Source organism: Xiphophorus hellerii, chromosome 14 (genome assembly GCF_003331165.1).
Source record: "Xiphophorus hellerii strain 12219 chromosome 14, Xiphophorus_hellerii-4.1, whole genome shotgun sequence".
Taxonomy (NCBI): domain Eukaryota; kingdom Metazoa; phylum Chordata; class Actinopteri; order Cyprinodontiformes; family Poeciliidae; genus Xiphophorus; species Xiphophorus hellerii.
Window position 1 is genome coordinate 3,221,109 of NC_045685.1, and position 17,793 is coordinate 3,238,901.

The window sequence follows — 17,793 nt, forward strand, 5'->3', positions numbered from 1 at the left end:
GATTTGTCAAGTTCATAATTTACTGACCCACTTGTTTCTCGTGACTCAGTTTACAGTAAAGTGTAGTGAAAGTCATTTATGGCGTAGTTCTAACTATACATTAGGGTCTGGAATCAGTCTGGAACAGAAGTGACTCTTAAATAAACTTGGTGCAACATTCTGCTGCTTGAAAAAAAATAAAATAAAATCCCGTATGCTGCGATGTGTTTTTATGTTTCTGGCCTTTCTCTGCTCTCTCCTACACGCCGCGTGTTTTGTTTTCACATAAATCCATTACCATACAGATTTTCAGCTTAATGATTCACAGACTCATTAAGCGGCTGACGACTTCCTGGAGGAATGGATGGACACTTGTGTTTATGATATCCCACAGATGACACGCATGCGCTTAGCCCTCCTCTCCCAGTGTTGTGGTTTCTCCTCCTACAGTCAAGCAGAGTTTTATGGAGCTAACCTGGTGTTGACAGACTATGTAGGGCTGACTGTCATCTCCTCCTCCTCCTGCTCAGCTTCGCCGCCGCCGTTCCCTTCAGACACCTCTGACCCACCGAGACTGTCTGTGCTCATATTTCTGTTCCCATTCGGTTTCTCTTCTTCTGCTTTTCTGAAGTGGTCCTCCGGGCACCCTTCCTCTTGTGCTTGCCTGTCGCCGGGCACTGATTTGTAGTTTGTTTTCTCCTTCCTGTCCCCTCGGAATACGACAGCTCCCGTGGGAAGTTTTGTCGCGCGCAGAACGGCACAACTCAGACGCTCGAGGACAAACATGAGCGCAGCGCTGCAATTTGTCACCTTCCTGAGCTTCGCCATCGTGATGGCGCCCTACGGCGAAGCAGGTAAAACTTTTTTTTTTCTTCTTTTTTTTAAATAACTAAATGTTTTCCCCCTTCCTTCTTTACACGTTCTTTTTTCGGGGGAGGAGGAAATTAATGAAGTTTGGAGTCTGGCTTCAACCCAACACCTGTTGGTTGCTCTGTCTTGGCTGTTAATTTTATCTCTCATTTTCTTAACTATATTGAAGGGTAAGCTAGCGGTGTTCGGTATCTAAATTGCACTTAATGCTATTTACAGCACAATATAATTACCAGTTCTTAGTCGTGTGATTTACCTTTGTGTCCGAGTTGCTCTTAAATAACTTTACACTGATTGTATATAATGTTCTTATTTAACAAGTAGCCTACTGAGCTGTTTTCTCAGTCCACCAAATGTGTTTTTTTTTTTTTTTTGGTCATGTTTAGAGCGTGAAATGTATCAATAAATAGTAGGTAGAACTAGAATGGTTATGCCATTAAGTTTTGGGGCTGAATTGAAGCTGTCGCGGTTGTGGAAAGTCGGCCAAAAGGAGGATGTAAAACGCTTTATTGCGGTAGAATTTGTAATAGTAGTTTCAGCAGAGCTGTAATAGAAATGAAATGAAAATATGCTTTTGAACGCTTACTAATGCTGCGTCCTTCACTGCGCCGCTTTCGACAGCTGTCATTCCTGAAACGCACAGAAAACTGGTTTCCATCGGCGGGAATCCGATTCCCGGCGTTTCACTGCTTTTCTAGGAGTGACAACCTTATTCGATGGCACCTAATTCGGAATCTAAAACGCAACAAACGCCTCATGTTTTGGGCATTTTCTCAGCAAAATAAAAAAGCACGTATTAATTTATTTTCCTTTGAAAAAACAACAACAAAAAAATATTACACTAAAAAAAAAACCAGCTTTCCCTTTTTTGTGATCAAAAACAATGTGTGGAAATTTTAGTGGTTTAATTTTCTTATAATTTCACTGTGGCATCACGGCCCCCGTATCCCGTTTATCTCACAGTATAATGTGCTATGAATACAAATGATTCAATTTTATAATCCTGATCATTTGTTTCAAGGTGAGAAAGTGCGTGGGACAACGCTTTTGAGGTGCATAAAACCCACAGCGCCTCCTGCAGTATGCGATGTTTAGAATTAGATGTCGTGAGGAATGTAAAAAAATCATCAAATATTTTGTTTAGCTTTAACAGTGATTTTCAAAATCAAGATACATTTTATAGTGCTGCTTATCAGTTGTTGTTGTTTTTTTTTTTTTAAGAAAACAAAAAAAAGGCCCTTGTAAATAAATGTAATGTAATGTTTAGTATTTTAAAACAAACATCTTAACTTTGGTTTGTATTTTTGTGTTTTGTTTCTGGTTGCTAATAAGAAACTCCCTTATGCAAAAACATGCACCAGGTTCTGTTGCACACCAAAGGTCGTACGGCACAACATGAACAAAAAAACAGGGTGTAAAAATAATTACGCTTACATTTTTGATAAGTTTAATGATGAAAAATGTTCTTTTTAAAAGTGACGTCTTTATAACATTGTGAACCACATGTAAAAAAAAAAAACCCACAATCAAAACAAACCTCTCAGTGTACCAGACATGCCGTCACGATGTGAAGCTTGTGTTTTTGCTTGTGTAAGTTGAAGATGTCAGAATATGAGAAAAAGTGCCAGCTTTTCATTATTCTTTGCCAATTATTTTATGTTTTTATTATTTTATGTAAGAAGAGAAAATATGATCACATTTAAGAATCTGTTTATCCTTTTTTGACCACAGAAAGAAAAGAAATTATATTATACTTTAGTGTATTAGCTTTCTTTTTTCATGACTGGTGTCTGATCCAGAAACATTTATTTATAATTATTAAGTAAAAGGATTTTTTTGGGGGGGAAGCTGTGGTGGCGCAGGGATAAAGCATCAACTCACATATGGAGGCTTTGATGCGGACGCCGTAGGTTCGAGTCCAGGCCTTTTGAAAAAAGTAAAAGCATTTTTTTTAAACAGAACCTCATCTAACTTTATGTAGATGCCAAAGAAAAGCTAAAAAAAATGTCCATATTTGTATCCAAAATAAACTAAAGTTCTCAAGTTTCTATTTGTGTTTTAAAGAGTGATGACTTATTTTAAATGTTGAACTAAAGCAGATTCCATAAAAACAGGGAAACAGGCTACAAAGCATGCTAACTTTGCCCTCATTTTCATGTCAGATTTCCATAATAACTTAAAGACGTTGGATTCTGGTTTCCCCTTTTCACATTCAAAATTGTTTTATTTCCCCCGACTTTATCTTTCTGAATGACCTATTTGAATTTATTGTAATAGATTTAAACAGTAATAAAATGTGGCCAATTTCATTTGTAGAGTAGCTTAAAAGTATTTTTTCCTGTTTTATTTGTTGTTGTTGTTTTTCTGACGGCAGACAGAGAAATGATCTCATGCTTTAGTTGGGTCTGATCTAAGTGTTGTTGCTCTATAGGAGGACAGGTGAATGAACTGGAAAGCTGTTTGTGACTGCTCTTGATACGGTGCTGTGATCTGGTCGACTGCGGCTGCTAACACTGTAAATACACCTGAAACTATACTGGAGAGGCATTTCCCAAAAGCTCAATCTGGTTTTTAATTTTACTTAAATATTTGAACGGCTATCAAATCAATGTTTCAATAACTTTTGCCACTCAGCCCATTTGCTTCTGGTAATGCTAAAAAAAATCATACTGTGCTATGTGCTTTGATAAATTTTATTAAATTTTATTTTATTAATGGGGTATAAAGTAGCAGTGAGTGGGAGTATGGGGGTTCTTTCATTTTATGTGTGTGATGAACTCTCTTTGAATATATATATATATATATATATATATACAGTATATATAAGTTCTAAAGCTGTAAACAGCTTGTTTTTTCAATATGCTTTTAAGTTACTTTAATAAGCATTATGGAATCATTTTAATTCATTATGGCCTCTGTTTTCTTCTTCCTCTATTTACTGTTATCTGACAGAATGGAAAAAAATCTGTTTACGGTCTAATCAGAGTCATAAATGCATACTATTGATTTCTAACACAAATCTAAAACCTTCTAGTTGTGGGAAGTGCCGTCTGTGTACATCAGTTTGCTTTACTCTCTCAAATGAACTTAGTTTCGTTTTATTTATTTATTTATTTTTAAATGTGACGTTCCAGAGGATACTTGACCTTTTACTTCTTCCATAAACATAAATTCAGGCTGAACTTTATCGGAATATGGGACATTTCAACATATTTGACCAGCATAACATGCATCACTGGTATTACCTAAGAAACTACGTGTTTGCATCCGCAGAGAGCCGATACTAATTATCAGATCTCACCACCTCTCATCATAGCTGGTAACGTGCTATCCCTTTATTTATTCAATTTGCTGATATTGATCACCAGAGACCCTCACAGTCTTTAAAGTGTTTATTTGAATATATAGATATTAACGCATGCCTACCTTCACTGTTCAGTTTTCTGGACCGATGTTCAAAACCTGGACTTTTTTTCTTCTATAAATAGTTTCAACGTTTCTCTTTACAAGCATAGATGTACGTGGGAACATTAGGAAGAGAATGCTAATTAGATGACTGGAACACTTTACCTTCACGGAAGCAAAGCTCACGTCCTTTTAGCTTTGCCAAATCGTCCCGGTTCTGAAACTTGACTTTCAGAACTTGATGCAGAGGCATCACCGCCCAGCTAAATGCAATCAAGAGCTGATCATTACTCTGTTAAAATGAGTAAAACATTATGTTGAGGCGCCAAAATATGCAATTTTAGTTTTTCCACTTGCAATTCTTTCAACAGTCTTAACTCCGGAGCTCAAACTAATCACTGCATCTTTTGCTGTGAAATTTATGGGAATTTCTGGAAAATGATTGGACCTTACAACACGTGACGCCCTGAAGTTATCACACCTAAAATGTTGCTAAAGGTTTTAATTAAGGGAAAAAAAAAAGCCTAAATCTGTAAATATTGCTTTAAAATAAAAATAAAAAATATGCAAAAAATTATCTAATTGCTTTTATTCAAAACAAATAAACAACAAAACGTAACGGGTGTTTTTGCAGCCAAAACAATGTAACACTACATTACTACCATTAAAATAAATTTATTTTGGTTTGGAATTTAATATCGATTATAGATTTATATTTCTTATTTATACCTGTTCTAATCGTTTTCCGTTGTAGGCAGCTGAATTGCGCAGCAACAAGTTGGGGTGGGGGAGGAAGCTCTTTCTCTTGCTTCTCATTAAAAGGACTTTAAATCAGAGGACTAGTCAGGCATTGCATTTGATTTTGAAAGAGTCATTTTTGTAAAATCTTGTACCTAATAGCAGTGCCAGTCCATGCTGTTAGAATAAATGAAATAAACTGAAATGATTTGTAAAATGCTCAGATTGTTGCAGAGAGTTGCCGTTTCTTGCTCTTACAGATCTAAATTGATTCAGTGTGTATGCTTTTTAATAACAGAACGTAAATCTGAAATGAATCAACCCCCAGATCAAATTAGGCTTATTTGCAAAATATACAAACCAGTACCTGTTAAAACAGTTCATGTAAGTCAGCATAAGTTCTACTGCCTGTGGTTTCTCTAAATGTAGCAGCCTGTTGCTGCAGAAGGGCTTCATAGCCAGAAACCGGCTTCTGGCAGCATTCCTGAAGAATCTGAGCCGGTCCTTCTGGGCAAAGACTTCCGGTTCATTAACATTCTTGGGTCCGCGGCTGCAGCTGCCATTTTTTCAATTGTACTGCCCCCTGTGACGGCCACTCTAGTTTCTAGAGCGTCTCCCGGAAGACTTGGTGGACACTGAGGTGTGTTTGGGATCGTCGTCCTGGTTGGAGGTCCAGTGATGGCCAAGCTTGAGCTTCCTAGCAGATGGCTTAATAGCTTTTTGCCAATATTTTCATGATGTTCATTGGGATTCATTGGACTTTCTAAACTGTCCACTTTCTATTTCTGTAACATAGACGGTACTCCTGTTTCAGTGCTTCTGGGTTTTCTTGCTGTCGTTTTCTGTTTGTTTCTCCACCGTCTTCTCAAACTCCCAGTTGGTTTCTTCCTACTAACCAATCCTTTGATATTTCCTTTCATTCCCAGTAACCAGAGAGTGTTTGACTCAGATGTATTGGTGCTGTATCTTTATGCAGCCTCTTTATGCTGCGTGTCTGACTGTCGTTTTACTTCCCTCCTACAGATCGCCGTCTTCCTGCCCCCCAAAAATATACTCATCACTGGGCGGATAGATTTGTTGTGGTAGTGAACTGGACTTGGCCAAAGCCCAAGGAGCTGCCACAGAGCTGTAACGTTAATTTTGAGATACGATGGTCGGAGAAGCAGCAGGATGTAAGAATGGCTACATTTGGGGGGTGGGGCAGGACATGCATAGTGTGATTATGATGATGATGACCTACATTCTCTTCACGTAAAAACTATGGATGCACTAATCCCCTTTTTTCACTGTTGATACTGACACAGATATCTGAGGTTTAGCATCAGCCGTTACTGATCCGATACAGAAAAACAGCTGAATTGACTTAAAATATTTCTTTTTTTAAAACACAGGCATAAATGTCTCAAATTATATATTTGACAAGCTTGGCAAATAGCAAAGTAAATCCACCAAGAGTAGACTGTGGGGTATAAAACTATCAACAACAACAAAAAAAAAAATCAAAAGATATCAATCAAGCCCTAAAATAACCAAGTGAGCATTTATCTTTGGGATCAGCTAGGACTTTAACTGTTCCAGGATCAACCTCCAGGCTGGAAGATTTCTCTGGGTTACCAGACACTTATTTGACTTTTTCAAAATGAAGAACCTTTGTGAATTTCCTCAGCCAGACAGCAAATTGAGGAGGTTTCTGTAATTTCAGAATAGAGCATTTAGCGACAACGGTCCCATTGCTCTCTACGGAGCAATGTACATTTTTCCCAGCATGCTGGAAACACCAAGTATTGCGGTTTCAGGGTCAAGGTCGATCTTTACCTTTAATTCTGTGGAATAGCATCTAAATATTGAATCATTAAGTCTGGGGCACAACCAAGAGTGATGTGCAAATGTTCTACAGACCCTTTGCATCTGTGACAGGAAATATCCTATTTAGTTTGACCTTCAAATAGCGTCGTCTGTGTATGATTTTAAATTGGACTGCCTAATGCTAGTAATCTAGCATTACTAGAGCCATGGTGGATGCTATTTAAGGCTTGCTTACAAACTTTGTTTTTAATCGAGTTGTTAAAGTCCCACATATGTTTAATTATTGTATTTAGTTAAGAGAGTTTATATGAAGAGATGTTAACCAGCAACCAAATCAAATTTTTAGCTTCCAGTAAAGTCTCATATAATTTTTCAACCTAGCACATTACAGCGGTGCCCATCAGTTGAACAGCCAGTTCACTCCACCTCTGAGCTGTTTATCTTTAGTCTTCAAATCTTTTCTGACCTTATCCTGAGGTCACAGCTAGCATTAGGCATTGCCATCATTCAAAACTTTTAATTTCAAGGTCATCACCGCTGCTTTTAAAACCTGCGTGCTCCTTTCATGTAACTATGAAAAGATCACCTAGAGGTGCACTTAGAGTTATTGGTTGTTTTTTGTGTTTTTGCTTTGGTCTTTTGCTTCTTATTTTACCAAATATTTAAGCTCACATTTATCTCCAAGACTTTTAACTCCTTAACATGAAGCCCACAGGCTTACCTGAGTTATACAAGCCAGGTTGTATTTATTTCACAAGAACAATGCTGGATTAGGTGAATTTCCAGTGCAGGATTTACCAGGATTTAGTGGATAAAAAAAGCCTTAACTTCCTTGTTTACATGGGTGCAGGTGAACTAAGTGTTGACACTGGACAACTAAGCCAGGATTTAGCAGATAGACAGAGGTCGCCTCCCAAGCAAAAACGGCTTGAATAAAAATGTTGAGTATTGTGAAGTTGTGGTTAAAAAGCGAAAGGTGAAAAGACGCCCACATAAAGCGACTACAAGTGTTTAATTGTGGCTAACCAAGCCTGACTTTCATCATCTTAGTTTATGCTAACCTTGGATGTTTCATAATGTATCAAATTCCATCAGTTTATATTTAAACAGAAATAGGTTTGTGTGCGTAAGATTCTGTCATTTAAAATGACCAGTAGTAGGTTAGATTAGCTGCCTGGTTTTTTCATAAATAAAAAAAACTTCAAAGAATTGTTCAAAATATATGAGGTATATGAAATATATAAATACAAACTGCAACGGTAATGTATTTTAAAATCCATTTTTTGAGCATTTTGAATCAATTCAGAATTGAACTAGGCATTGTCATTCTCTATGCAGTTATTTATTTATTTATTTTCTGACTGAAGACATTCTGCTGCTATCTAAACACCTTCAGATTTAACCTGGAATTTTATGGAACAGAGCAATAACTGGATTTAATGCTAGCTGTTGCTGTCTTCCAGGTTGCTCGTGTGGAACACACAAATTTCACTAACTACTATTTAAGTAAAGATTTCACCGCCAACATTCTGGAGCTGAGAATTTCCTCCAAACCATTGGAAGGCTGTAAAGACTGGAATGAAAGTGAGCCTGTAAAAGTGAATATTAAAGCACCTAAATCATATGGTGAGGATGAAGAAACTGTCAAGGAATAATAATAACAACCCACAGTTGAGCTTTACAGGCAGATGTACAGACTGTAACTATACTTTACTGTTCGTCCTGTGCAGCTGAAGTGCAGCAGTTGGTGAAGGACTTCAGATGTTTTTACCTGTCCAACAACTCCAAGTGTTTCTGGACTGCAGTTGACCCATCGGGGGATCTGAAGGTGTACTACAGGTGGGAATCGGTTTGTTTATTTACGCTCTTAAAAAAGTGTAACAACAGAATAAAAAAAATGTCCACAGTACTGGTTAACAACTACTCATGTTCGACTTTGTTGACCCAGAATGTGTTCACAGTAACCTTTTGTGAGTACACTGCAAAACCACAAAATCTTACCAAGCATTTTTGGTCTAGATTCTACTACAAATATAACATAATTTGTCTTATTTCCAGAGTTCTAACATGCAAGTAACATTTCATCAACATATAGTAGCTTATGTTAAGTCAGTTATTTCTTAATACTGATTTTTTTTAAAAGTACTAGTTCCACTGGCAACTTATTTCATTTACAACAAGGGAAAAATGCCTGGCTATAAGTAAAATAAGCTGCCAGTGGAACTAGTACATTTTTTAAATGAATGTTAAGAAATTATGGAATTAAAAGAAGCTGACTTGTAAGTTAGTTTTGTTTTTTTATGTGTACTTGCACTATAAACTAAGCAAAAATGACTTAAGATTTTATTGTTTTTGCAGTGAGTTGTAAAGAACAGTTTGAAGAGAATGAGTCGCCACTCAGATTCGTTTCACAGACTACGTCTCCCTCTAGTGGCTGTAAGGGAACTTGCATCTTAACTTGTAGGTGTGTGACATCTGCTGCCCTTTCTATCATTTCAGGTTCCGTGGAAAAGAGAAGAAAGACATACAGAGTCTGAAGGCATGTGAGGCTTTCAAGATGGAAGGGAGGAGCAGCTGTTCCCTGAAAGTAGAGAAGGGTCGAGATATCTTTGTGCTTGTGGAGAATGAGACAAGAATGAACACCTTTGAACCTAAGATGGGTTGGTAGTCTTTGGTGACTTACTTCTATGTTTTATTTATTTCTTTGTACTGCATTTTGGCCAGTCTGATGATGGAGTTTTACCATTTATTTATTTATTTTTTGCATTTTTTTTTTTTTTTTTAGAAATATACGTGCCGAAAATGAGCATCAATGAGACAGGAGCTTATCTCCAGCTGACATGGGAAAAACCGGTTGTTGGACCGGACGGTGCGTGGCAATTCTGCGTCTGGTACAAAGAATGTGGAAACAACAAAGTAAGTTTTCATGTCAACATCAAAATATTTAGGAGTTTTATGACGCAACGGAGGTTCTAAAGGTGTGGGTCGTGGTTCCGTTTCGGGGGCAGGGGAGTGAAATCATGGCAAGAGAGGTCCTTCCTGATATTTATTTGCAATGTTTTCACGAGTAAGCTTTACTTTTATGTTGATCTGCTTCAAAACGCTAATAAAATAAATTGAAATTTGTGGTTAGAATGTGATAGAAGTGTCAAAGCCCCAGGAATGTAAATATTGTCATATGCAAAGCTAAAAAAAAGAAAGCCCCATCCTGCAAAGATATGTTGATATCTGATGCAAGCCAGTTTTTTCTAGGTCTTTAAACTACTTAAAAAAAAAAAAAAAGCAATCATGTTTGTGAACAATCAAGCACTGAGCTACTGAACTACAATACAGTCACATCGACATCTCAGGAAGTGTTTAGTTTCACTTCTGTTTTCAAATGAGAAAAGGCTAATACTCCTGTTTAATTCCATTGTTTTGGTAAAATGCTGTTCCTCTTTCCTTACTAGCAAGATTACACAAAAGCTGATTCATTTTTTTGACAAGAAAATACAACAGAAATATGGGACATATGAGCAGAAAATATTTTCCCTTTGCTACAGTTTGGGAATCATGTCCTTTATACTTTATCTTCTGAATTATAAAAGTAAGCTAATGATAACCCTTTCTTTCAGCCTCCTCGGTGCTATAAGTTCAGTCAACATCGAACTGTGGACATCCCCTACAATAAATACTGTAGGTACGAGTTTCAGTACAACATCAGCACTAATGGGTTCTACAAACACGTATCCAGTAACACCAGTGAAGTTATACCCTATGGTAAATATCCAGTTTTATTTAAATCTTTCTGTCTTGACATGGCTCATATCAACTGGAATTATTTACATTATTTGTAAATTTTCTTTGAAATACACAAATTTTAGGTAGAGACCGATGATTTCTCACTCTGGATCATCATATCTTTTAGCTTTAGCAGAAAGAAAGAGTCTCTTTTCCATTGTCACACACAGGTTTGATGAAAGTACAGCAACGTGGTTGCCTGACATGCGTTCCATATCACAAACAGATAATGCAAATTGGAATATGATCAATGTATTGTGTGTTTGGATCATGACATGCTGTGTCATATCTCATAGCACATTTGAAATGAAGATTAGAGCTAAGGAAGACTTAAGGCAAAAAAGGCTAAAGGATTAATATTTATAAGGTATAATGTTTAACATTTATTGCTCTTTTGATGTTGATACGTACATTCTTAAGCAAAAAATATAGAATAAGCTGCTCGTAAATTTAATAGTTTGATGTAACATGTGGTTCCCAGCGTACATAGACTAACAAGACATTCTGTCGAGTGCATCTAAAAGGAACTCAAGAAGTTCACAGAACAACATTATAAAACATTTGCAAAAAATTCAAATCCATATCAAAAAGGACGTAGTGAGGATACGAAACTCTCTCTTTGTTGCTGCGCTGGTTCAATGAATGTTGCTAACACAAAGGTCTCTTACCTGTTTTGGCTTCAGACAGTTAAACAGGTAAGATAATTAGATAAAGTCTCAGTGTAAACAACTGTTATATAAAACAGATAATTGATAGACAAATTATTTCTCAAATCATTATACAGAGAGCGGTGGAAGATAAAATTATACTAATCCTCAATCACATTAAGTTCACAAAACTCTCATAAACGTCTTTTCTTCTGCCACCCTTTGAATCATCCCACTTCAATCGCCAGAGGCAGCGTACCTGTTCTCACCTGAGCACATAGACACCTTTGTCTTCTTTTCATGTTGAAATTTACAAACATCTCAGTTTGAAACACATCTTTAATTTGAATGTAAGTTCTAAGTTTGGGTTTCCTGTAGATTCTCTTAGCTTGCCAGCTGTAGTTTTACATTACAGTAGCTGCTTTCAGGATATGTGAGATTGCCTAGAAAAAAAAGATGATTCACACTTTTTTTTTTTTTTTTGGAGTGAGGTTATGTGAATCTAAGAGCTAATCCTCTTCTTGCCTGTGTTAGAAATGTTTCACATCACTGTGAGCTTGGTGAAAAAGTAAACACACCTCCGGAGTGATTGAAACTTGCCAGCTAAAACGGTTGGTACCCTTCAGAGCAGCTTGGTAGCTTTCTGCCAATTACTTTGCTATTACTACTTCAACAACCTCATGGTGATGTGACATCCTTACAAAGTAACGCGTTACTGACGTCGGGCCACTTTTTTCAGTAACGAGTAATCTAACGCGTTGCTATTTCAAATCCAGTAGTCAGACTACAGTTACTTATCGAAACCACTTTGTGTTACTGTGCGTTACTATTTTCTTTTGGAATTTAATTGTATTTCCTCTACGCGTCTTGTCGAGTGATCGCCGTTTCTATGCAACAGCAGCAGCAGCGACAGAAACGTAAACAATGGAGGGAAGAGGGAGATGCGCATTTTGTTGGTAGAAAAACAGGAACTATTTTGAGTTTCTGTCAAAAGGGGCCGTAACGCACAACCTGGAGGCTGGGGGGGGGGGTTAAAATCCTTCTTAGAGTTTTCCAGACAATAGTTCAACACACAAAAACACACACATTACTAACGTTTTTTTGTACTGTTGTAACCATTAAACAATATCTCCTTCAGTTCAACCTTATAAGTGGAGACACATTGTTGATATTACCTTTATAAAATTACTTGCAATTAAGTATTAGCAAAGATCAATGTAATTTTCACAGGTGGCGGAGCGTTGTTGTTAGCAGCTGCTGAAAGTAACTAAAGTTACTTTTGATGTAACTTAGTTACTTTCCAATTCAAGTAATTGGTAATCTAAGTTACTTTTTCAAGGAGTAATCAGAAATCCGATTAAAGTTACTTTTTTAAAGTAGCTATGCCATCACTGACTACAGGCAAAACATTCTTAAAACAGTTTCCAAATAATTTGGATGCATCATTATACTGGAAAAAACAAACAAACTATAATATCAGTAGAGATCATCCCAGAAAGTATAGTGCTTATAAAATTCAAGACTTAATAAGCCTTAGCTGGCATGTTAAGTAATGTCGTCCCTAACCCACAAAAAAGTGGAGAAACATTGAGATTTTCAGCTGATAGAAAATGAACAAATCTGGCCACAATTAAAAGCGTAGTTGGTGAAAAAGGAACTGCATGTCAGCACAAGTACCTCATTCCAAAGGAGACAGCAGTGGAGCATGGCGCAATGACCCCAACCTCATCCTGATTATAATCCTTCAACAAAACATGTTATATAATCAAACACCCAGAAACTGAAGAACTACTGTAAAGAAGTGGGACAGAATGCACTTACAGTACTGCGAAAAACTAAGATTATTTTAGAGTGTACTCAGGTTTTCTGTTCAGTAGAACTCGCAGTCACTACTGGCATGCCACTACTTACTTTGTTTCTCCTTTCTGTTTCTGTTCTGTAGTTAGTCCTTGAAGTCTTTTGTATATTTGGTTTACTGTGAGCAGAAATGAGCTGAAGGCTCTTCAGAGTTTTGAGAGCAAAAGGCTAAAAATTGTATTCAACAACTAAAGAGGCTTTCTTTTTCTTGAAGGTACCACAAGTTCTTCCATCAGTTCGGCAAATGTGGTGGCCATCATCATCCCGATCATCGTCTGCTTCTGTGTCATCTTATCTATCTACTGCTTCAAGAAGTACGTGTGTGTGAGGAGAAAAGGGGAGATGGGGTGGGGAAGGTTGGGGGTAATTACAAGTTTAAAAACTTGTTTAGAGAGAAAGAATTCAGGGTCTGTGTGTCACAAAAGCCAGAAACACCGCAGTGCATTTATAGGAATCACTTGTGCATGAGTGAAGAAGAAGAGAAAACGGAAACATGAACCAGATAAAGTTGTCGTCGCTGCACATTTCTGGAGAATTGCCAAAATATTAGGCAATGATTACATAGCAACCCCGCAAATTTATGTTGAAAAATCACAAGAGTTCCAGACATTTTGCATATCTGCCAGACATGTAAGTTACATTCCTACTCAACAAAACAAAATGAAACAGGAAACATTTTGAAGTTCAAAATTTACCAGTGAGCCATATTCATGCCACTTAGAACTTTTTCACTTTTTATCACGTTGAAAACACATACCTGAATGTATTTTATTGGGATTTTAAGTGATAAACAAACTCAAATTGTGCAGGGGAAGGAAATATGAGATGTTTTTGACAAAACAGCATGATGAAAAGCAAGCAGCCGAACAGACAGGTGGTGGATAAAGTTGTGGAAAGGCTTGAAACAGGTCTAGGTTATAAACTGAACTAAATCAGTGGAAAATAGAAAGAGCGTGGCACAACCGCAAATCTACCAACACCACGACCCTCCATCGTAAGCCAACTTAGGAGGGAAAAATCTATGGAGAGGATTTGTTTTGCATTCCACAAATATTTGTTGGAACTTTGAAAGGAAGCCCCAACAAGCCTCCACTGCAGCCTGCTACAAGCAATGTACGGCAAACTGAACGTATGTAAAAGAATATATTCTGTTGGTCTATATTTGAACATTTTGGCCTGCATGCAAAATGCTATTTGTGGAGAAAAACTACAACCTTTGAAACCATGGTGAAGCAAGATGGTGTCAGGGACAAGGAAGTTGGTGAGAGTGGATGAAGCTAAATACAGTACAGAAGCATGTTAAGGGAGAGAATCAGCTTCCAGTGCAATGATCATAAACACAGAACCAGAGCTGCAGCCTTTATGTCGCATAAAAACATGTTAGAATGGAACAGTCTAAGTCCCGTCTGTGACAAGACTTGAATGTTCACAGATGGTATTTGGAAAAAAGAAAGACAAAAGCTTCACTCCAAAGGTATTCAGACCTGGCACCAACATGCCCTGAACGTTTTGCAAAAAGCGCATTGAAGTTTGTTGTTTTAGCTCAACCAAATGTCGAAATGTTACCGAATACCTTTGCAAGGGTTGTAAACACACTGTGTTGCTGTGTAAATGCAGGTCACCTGGGTGTGACCTGTGCGGTTGAAGTATTACTGGAGCCTCTCCTGTAGGCATGGCGAGTCGTAACATGATTCACAGAAACCCTGTTTCTTTTCACTCATACGTTGTTCTGTTTATTTGCTTCCCTTTTTGCAGACATGAGAAAATCTTCGGCTGCACCCGGCTGGACCCCTCTGTAATAAAGGAGATATTGAACCTCAATAAGGAAAATAAGGTGATTTTTTAAATATATATAAGAAAAGTGTAAAAATGTGAATACTTATCTCAGTTTTTCTCAGTTTTCACAAAGGTTTTGACGCTCTTCTCGATTTTCAGATTCCCCAGGGGAACTTGTTAATGCAGCACCCAGGGGAGCACACAGACACTTGCGCTCGACTCGTACCTGGAAAGGAGGGATGTTGACCTGTTGTTATACACAGTCAAATATCTGCCAGGCAGCTGGACTTGAACTCTGAGTGAACCTACAAAAGAAGCTAAACATTTGGTTCAGAGGCTTGGCTGCGCTGACTCACAGAAACACCGTTTCATCCCCTGGATTTGCTGAGAGGGGGAGCTAACCTGTGCTAACAGCCGGGAGAGAACTGCCACCACTAAATGTCAGCGGAAACATGCGAACATGGCGCTTCAGCTCTATAAATTTTGACCTGTAAAATGGGAAGCCTGCAGCGTGATATTGAAATGTCAAAACTACAGCATGAAAAGCAAAAACTGTGGACTATGCCCATTACTTTGGAAGTTCATCGTCGTTCTTTAAGAAGTCTCAACGCTGAAAGCTAGCAGTCTGATCAGGATTCTTCAGAATCCTTTTTCAGGTTTCCTGCATTTTGTTGTGTTCACTCACAAGATGAGCCTATATTATCTATTTTTTTAAAAGGTCCTTATACTCGAGTCCTGAGTGGAAGCTACTCTGTGGGCTCTTGAACACAACGGTTCCGAGTCAGGCCTGATTCCACTTCTGCTTGCGTCGACGGAATGGAGTCTGAAGATGTTCAGCTGACGCGCCACAAGCAGAGCTACGCTCTAACCAATCGCTCTGCGATGGCGGCCTCGTCAACACAATCTGGTCAACTTTCTGATGCCGGAGCGACTGGAGGCAGCTTAAACAGGGGGCGGTCTTTGCAGCCAAACTGTAGCGTGAAATGGGTTTGTGATGGACAATGTTCTGTTGAGTCTCTTTCTGTCTATGTATTTGTTTACTGCACTGGGTTTATAAGGAGTTATGCTGAAATCCCTTCAGGTGGTACCACCCCTAACCTTTAACCCTCATAATTCCATTAACTGCATCCAGCCCAAACTGTACCACAAACTCTACCTTGTTTTCACAGATGACTGTAAATTGTCACTTGTGCCAACCTTCTGTTTACATATTTCCCACAGTTCTTTAACTGTGGCTTTATCACCTCATAAAACTAAATTTAGCCAAAGTGTCTTGTATAAAACGTGGGTGGAGAAGGATAATAGAACTTTTTTCATGTCTGCCTCAAGAGTTGCTACATGGCAAAAATCTTTTTTTTTATTTTTATTTTTTTTTTACCGAGATTTCTTAACCTAATAAGGCTTAAGAAAACAATAGCGATAACTGAAGGATTATGCATTACCACTTTAAGACTAAACTGGAACGTTTGGTTCTTCAGAAGAAAGAGGAGTGGCTTTAGTCGTTGCCACAATCCTGTCATTCCTCTCCATGGCAGTGCAGATGTGTTGCCGATAAAGGGCATCACAGACAGTATAAGGAAATGCAATCTGTGGAAACTAACATTTAAAAAAGGCCTTCCAGTAACCAAATGGGGTAATGTACGGAGAGGAAGAAAACTTTGTGGTCATGACCTCCAACTCGGGAGAAGAAGACGGCTAGTTGTGGTGTTTCATGGCTTTTGTACTTCATAGGAAATGGGTTTAAATGGCAGGTTAGCAGCTAAGCTAAAGACAGCCAGTGATGACCTGAGTGGTGGGAAGTAAATAAACAATCTTCTGTTTGTGCAGGTTTGCTGCTATGTGGCACAATTCTATGTGCTTGGGCTTAATGGCTGAAGCTAGCTCCTAGCATGAGTTGGCATTACTTCTCTTTGATGAAATACTAAATATGAACGAGAAGCTCATGGCACAACTTTATTTCCTCTTTTTGAACCACTGTAAGCATGTATCCAGATATTCATTAACCCCCACTAACTCTGACTCCGACTTAGCCAATTTTCTGGTTTGCTTTACAAAGGACAAGGTTTTCATCGCTGTAAGCAGTTTGCTGTAAATCTTAACTGCAGTTTAAGGACTGTGTAAATCAGCTTTTGAACTCTCTGAAAGGAGAACAGGGATGAAATACTGTAAATAGTTGAGAAAATATTAAACTGATGAAAAGCTTTGTTCAATTTATCAAATGTTGTTGTTGCTGCTTTGTTACTTTAACCTTGAGCACACAGAAATCCATGTCTCACCACCGTGTACTAGAACTCTTTGTTCCCTAAAATGAATCGGCCTATTCTCTTGTTTCTTCTTTATGGGTTGTAGTATCTCTGTTGGTCTGGGTTAGACTAACAGAGAAAGTAAATGGATGGAAAAAATGCCTATGTTTGTTTTGCTGGTGGATTTGCATACATTTTATAATCCAGCAGCAGATGCTACCATTTCAAGCTTTCTTTGTGTGGCTTTTTTAGTCCAGTGCTCCTTGTTTATCCTTTAGCTCTCCTCTAAATATGTCTACAATTAATAAGTTAAACAGTATTATTGTTAGAATTCAGGTAAAACGGAACAACAAACACTACAAATGACCCTGATATTGCCATGACAACAAATAGACCTGTTTTGGACCCACAATTTTTGCTGTACACATGTTGGAGGGACACTTTTGTGTCATTTTGGGTTTTATTACAAATAATTGTTTTTGTTAATGATAAGCTTTTAAACTGTAAATAATAGCTTGAAGCTGTTTCACAAATCTTTACATTCAAGGCAACTTATCACTAACATGTCACATAAGGTCAAACAATATCTTAGACTCCAGTGTGGATGTCTTTAAAATAATATCTACGTTTAAAATGGTAAAAAAAAAAAATGTATATGAGAGAAAAGTTCACTGAACTGAACTCTGCTTTAG

At 37.8% G+C, this 17,793-nt stretch overlaps 1 protein-coding gene across 1 annotated transcript; it reads left to right on the forward strand.

Moving 5' to 3' along the window:
- Nucleotides 1–469: 469 nt before the first annotated feature.
- On the forward strand, nt 470–17,072 carry LOC116732899 (uncharacterized). Its single transcript, XM_032583485.1, has 10 exons — nt 470–833; nt 6,016–6,164; nt 8,262–8,424; nt 8,529–8,637; nt 9,298–9,458; nt 9,584–9,714; nt 10,413–10,557; nt 13,297–13,396; nt 14,838–14,916; nt 15,018–17,072. The coding sequence occupies exons 1-10, from the start codon at nt 764–766 to the stop codon at nt 15,102–15,104; spliced, it is 1,194 nt and encodes a 397-aa protein (XP_032439376.1). The 5' UTR covers nt 470–763; the 3' UTR covers nt 15,105–17,072.
- The last annotated feature ends 721 nt before the right edge of the window (nt 17,073–17,793 follow it).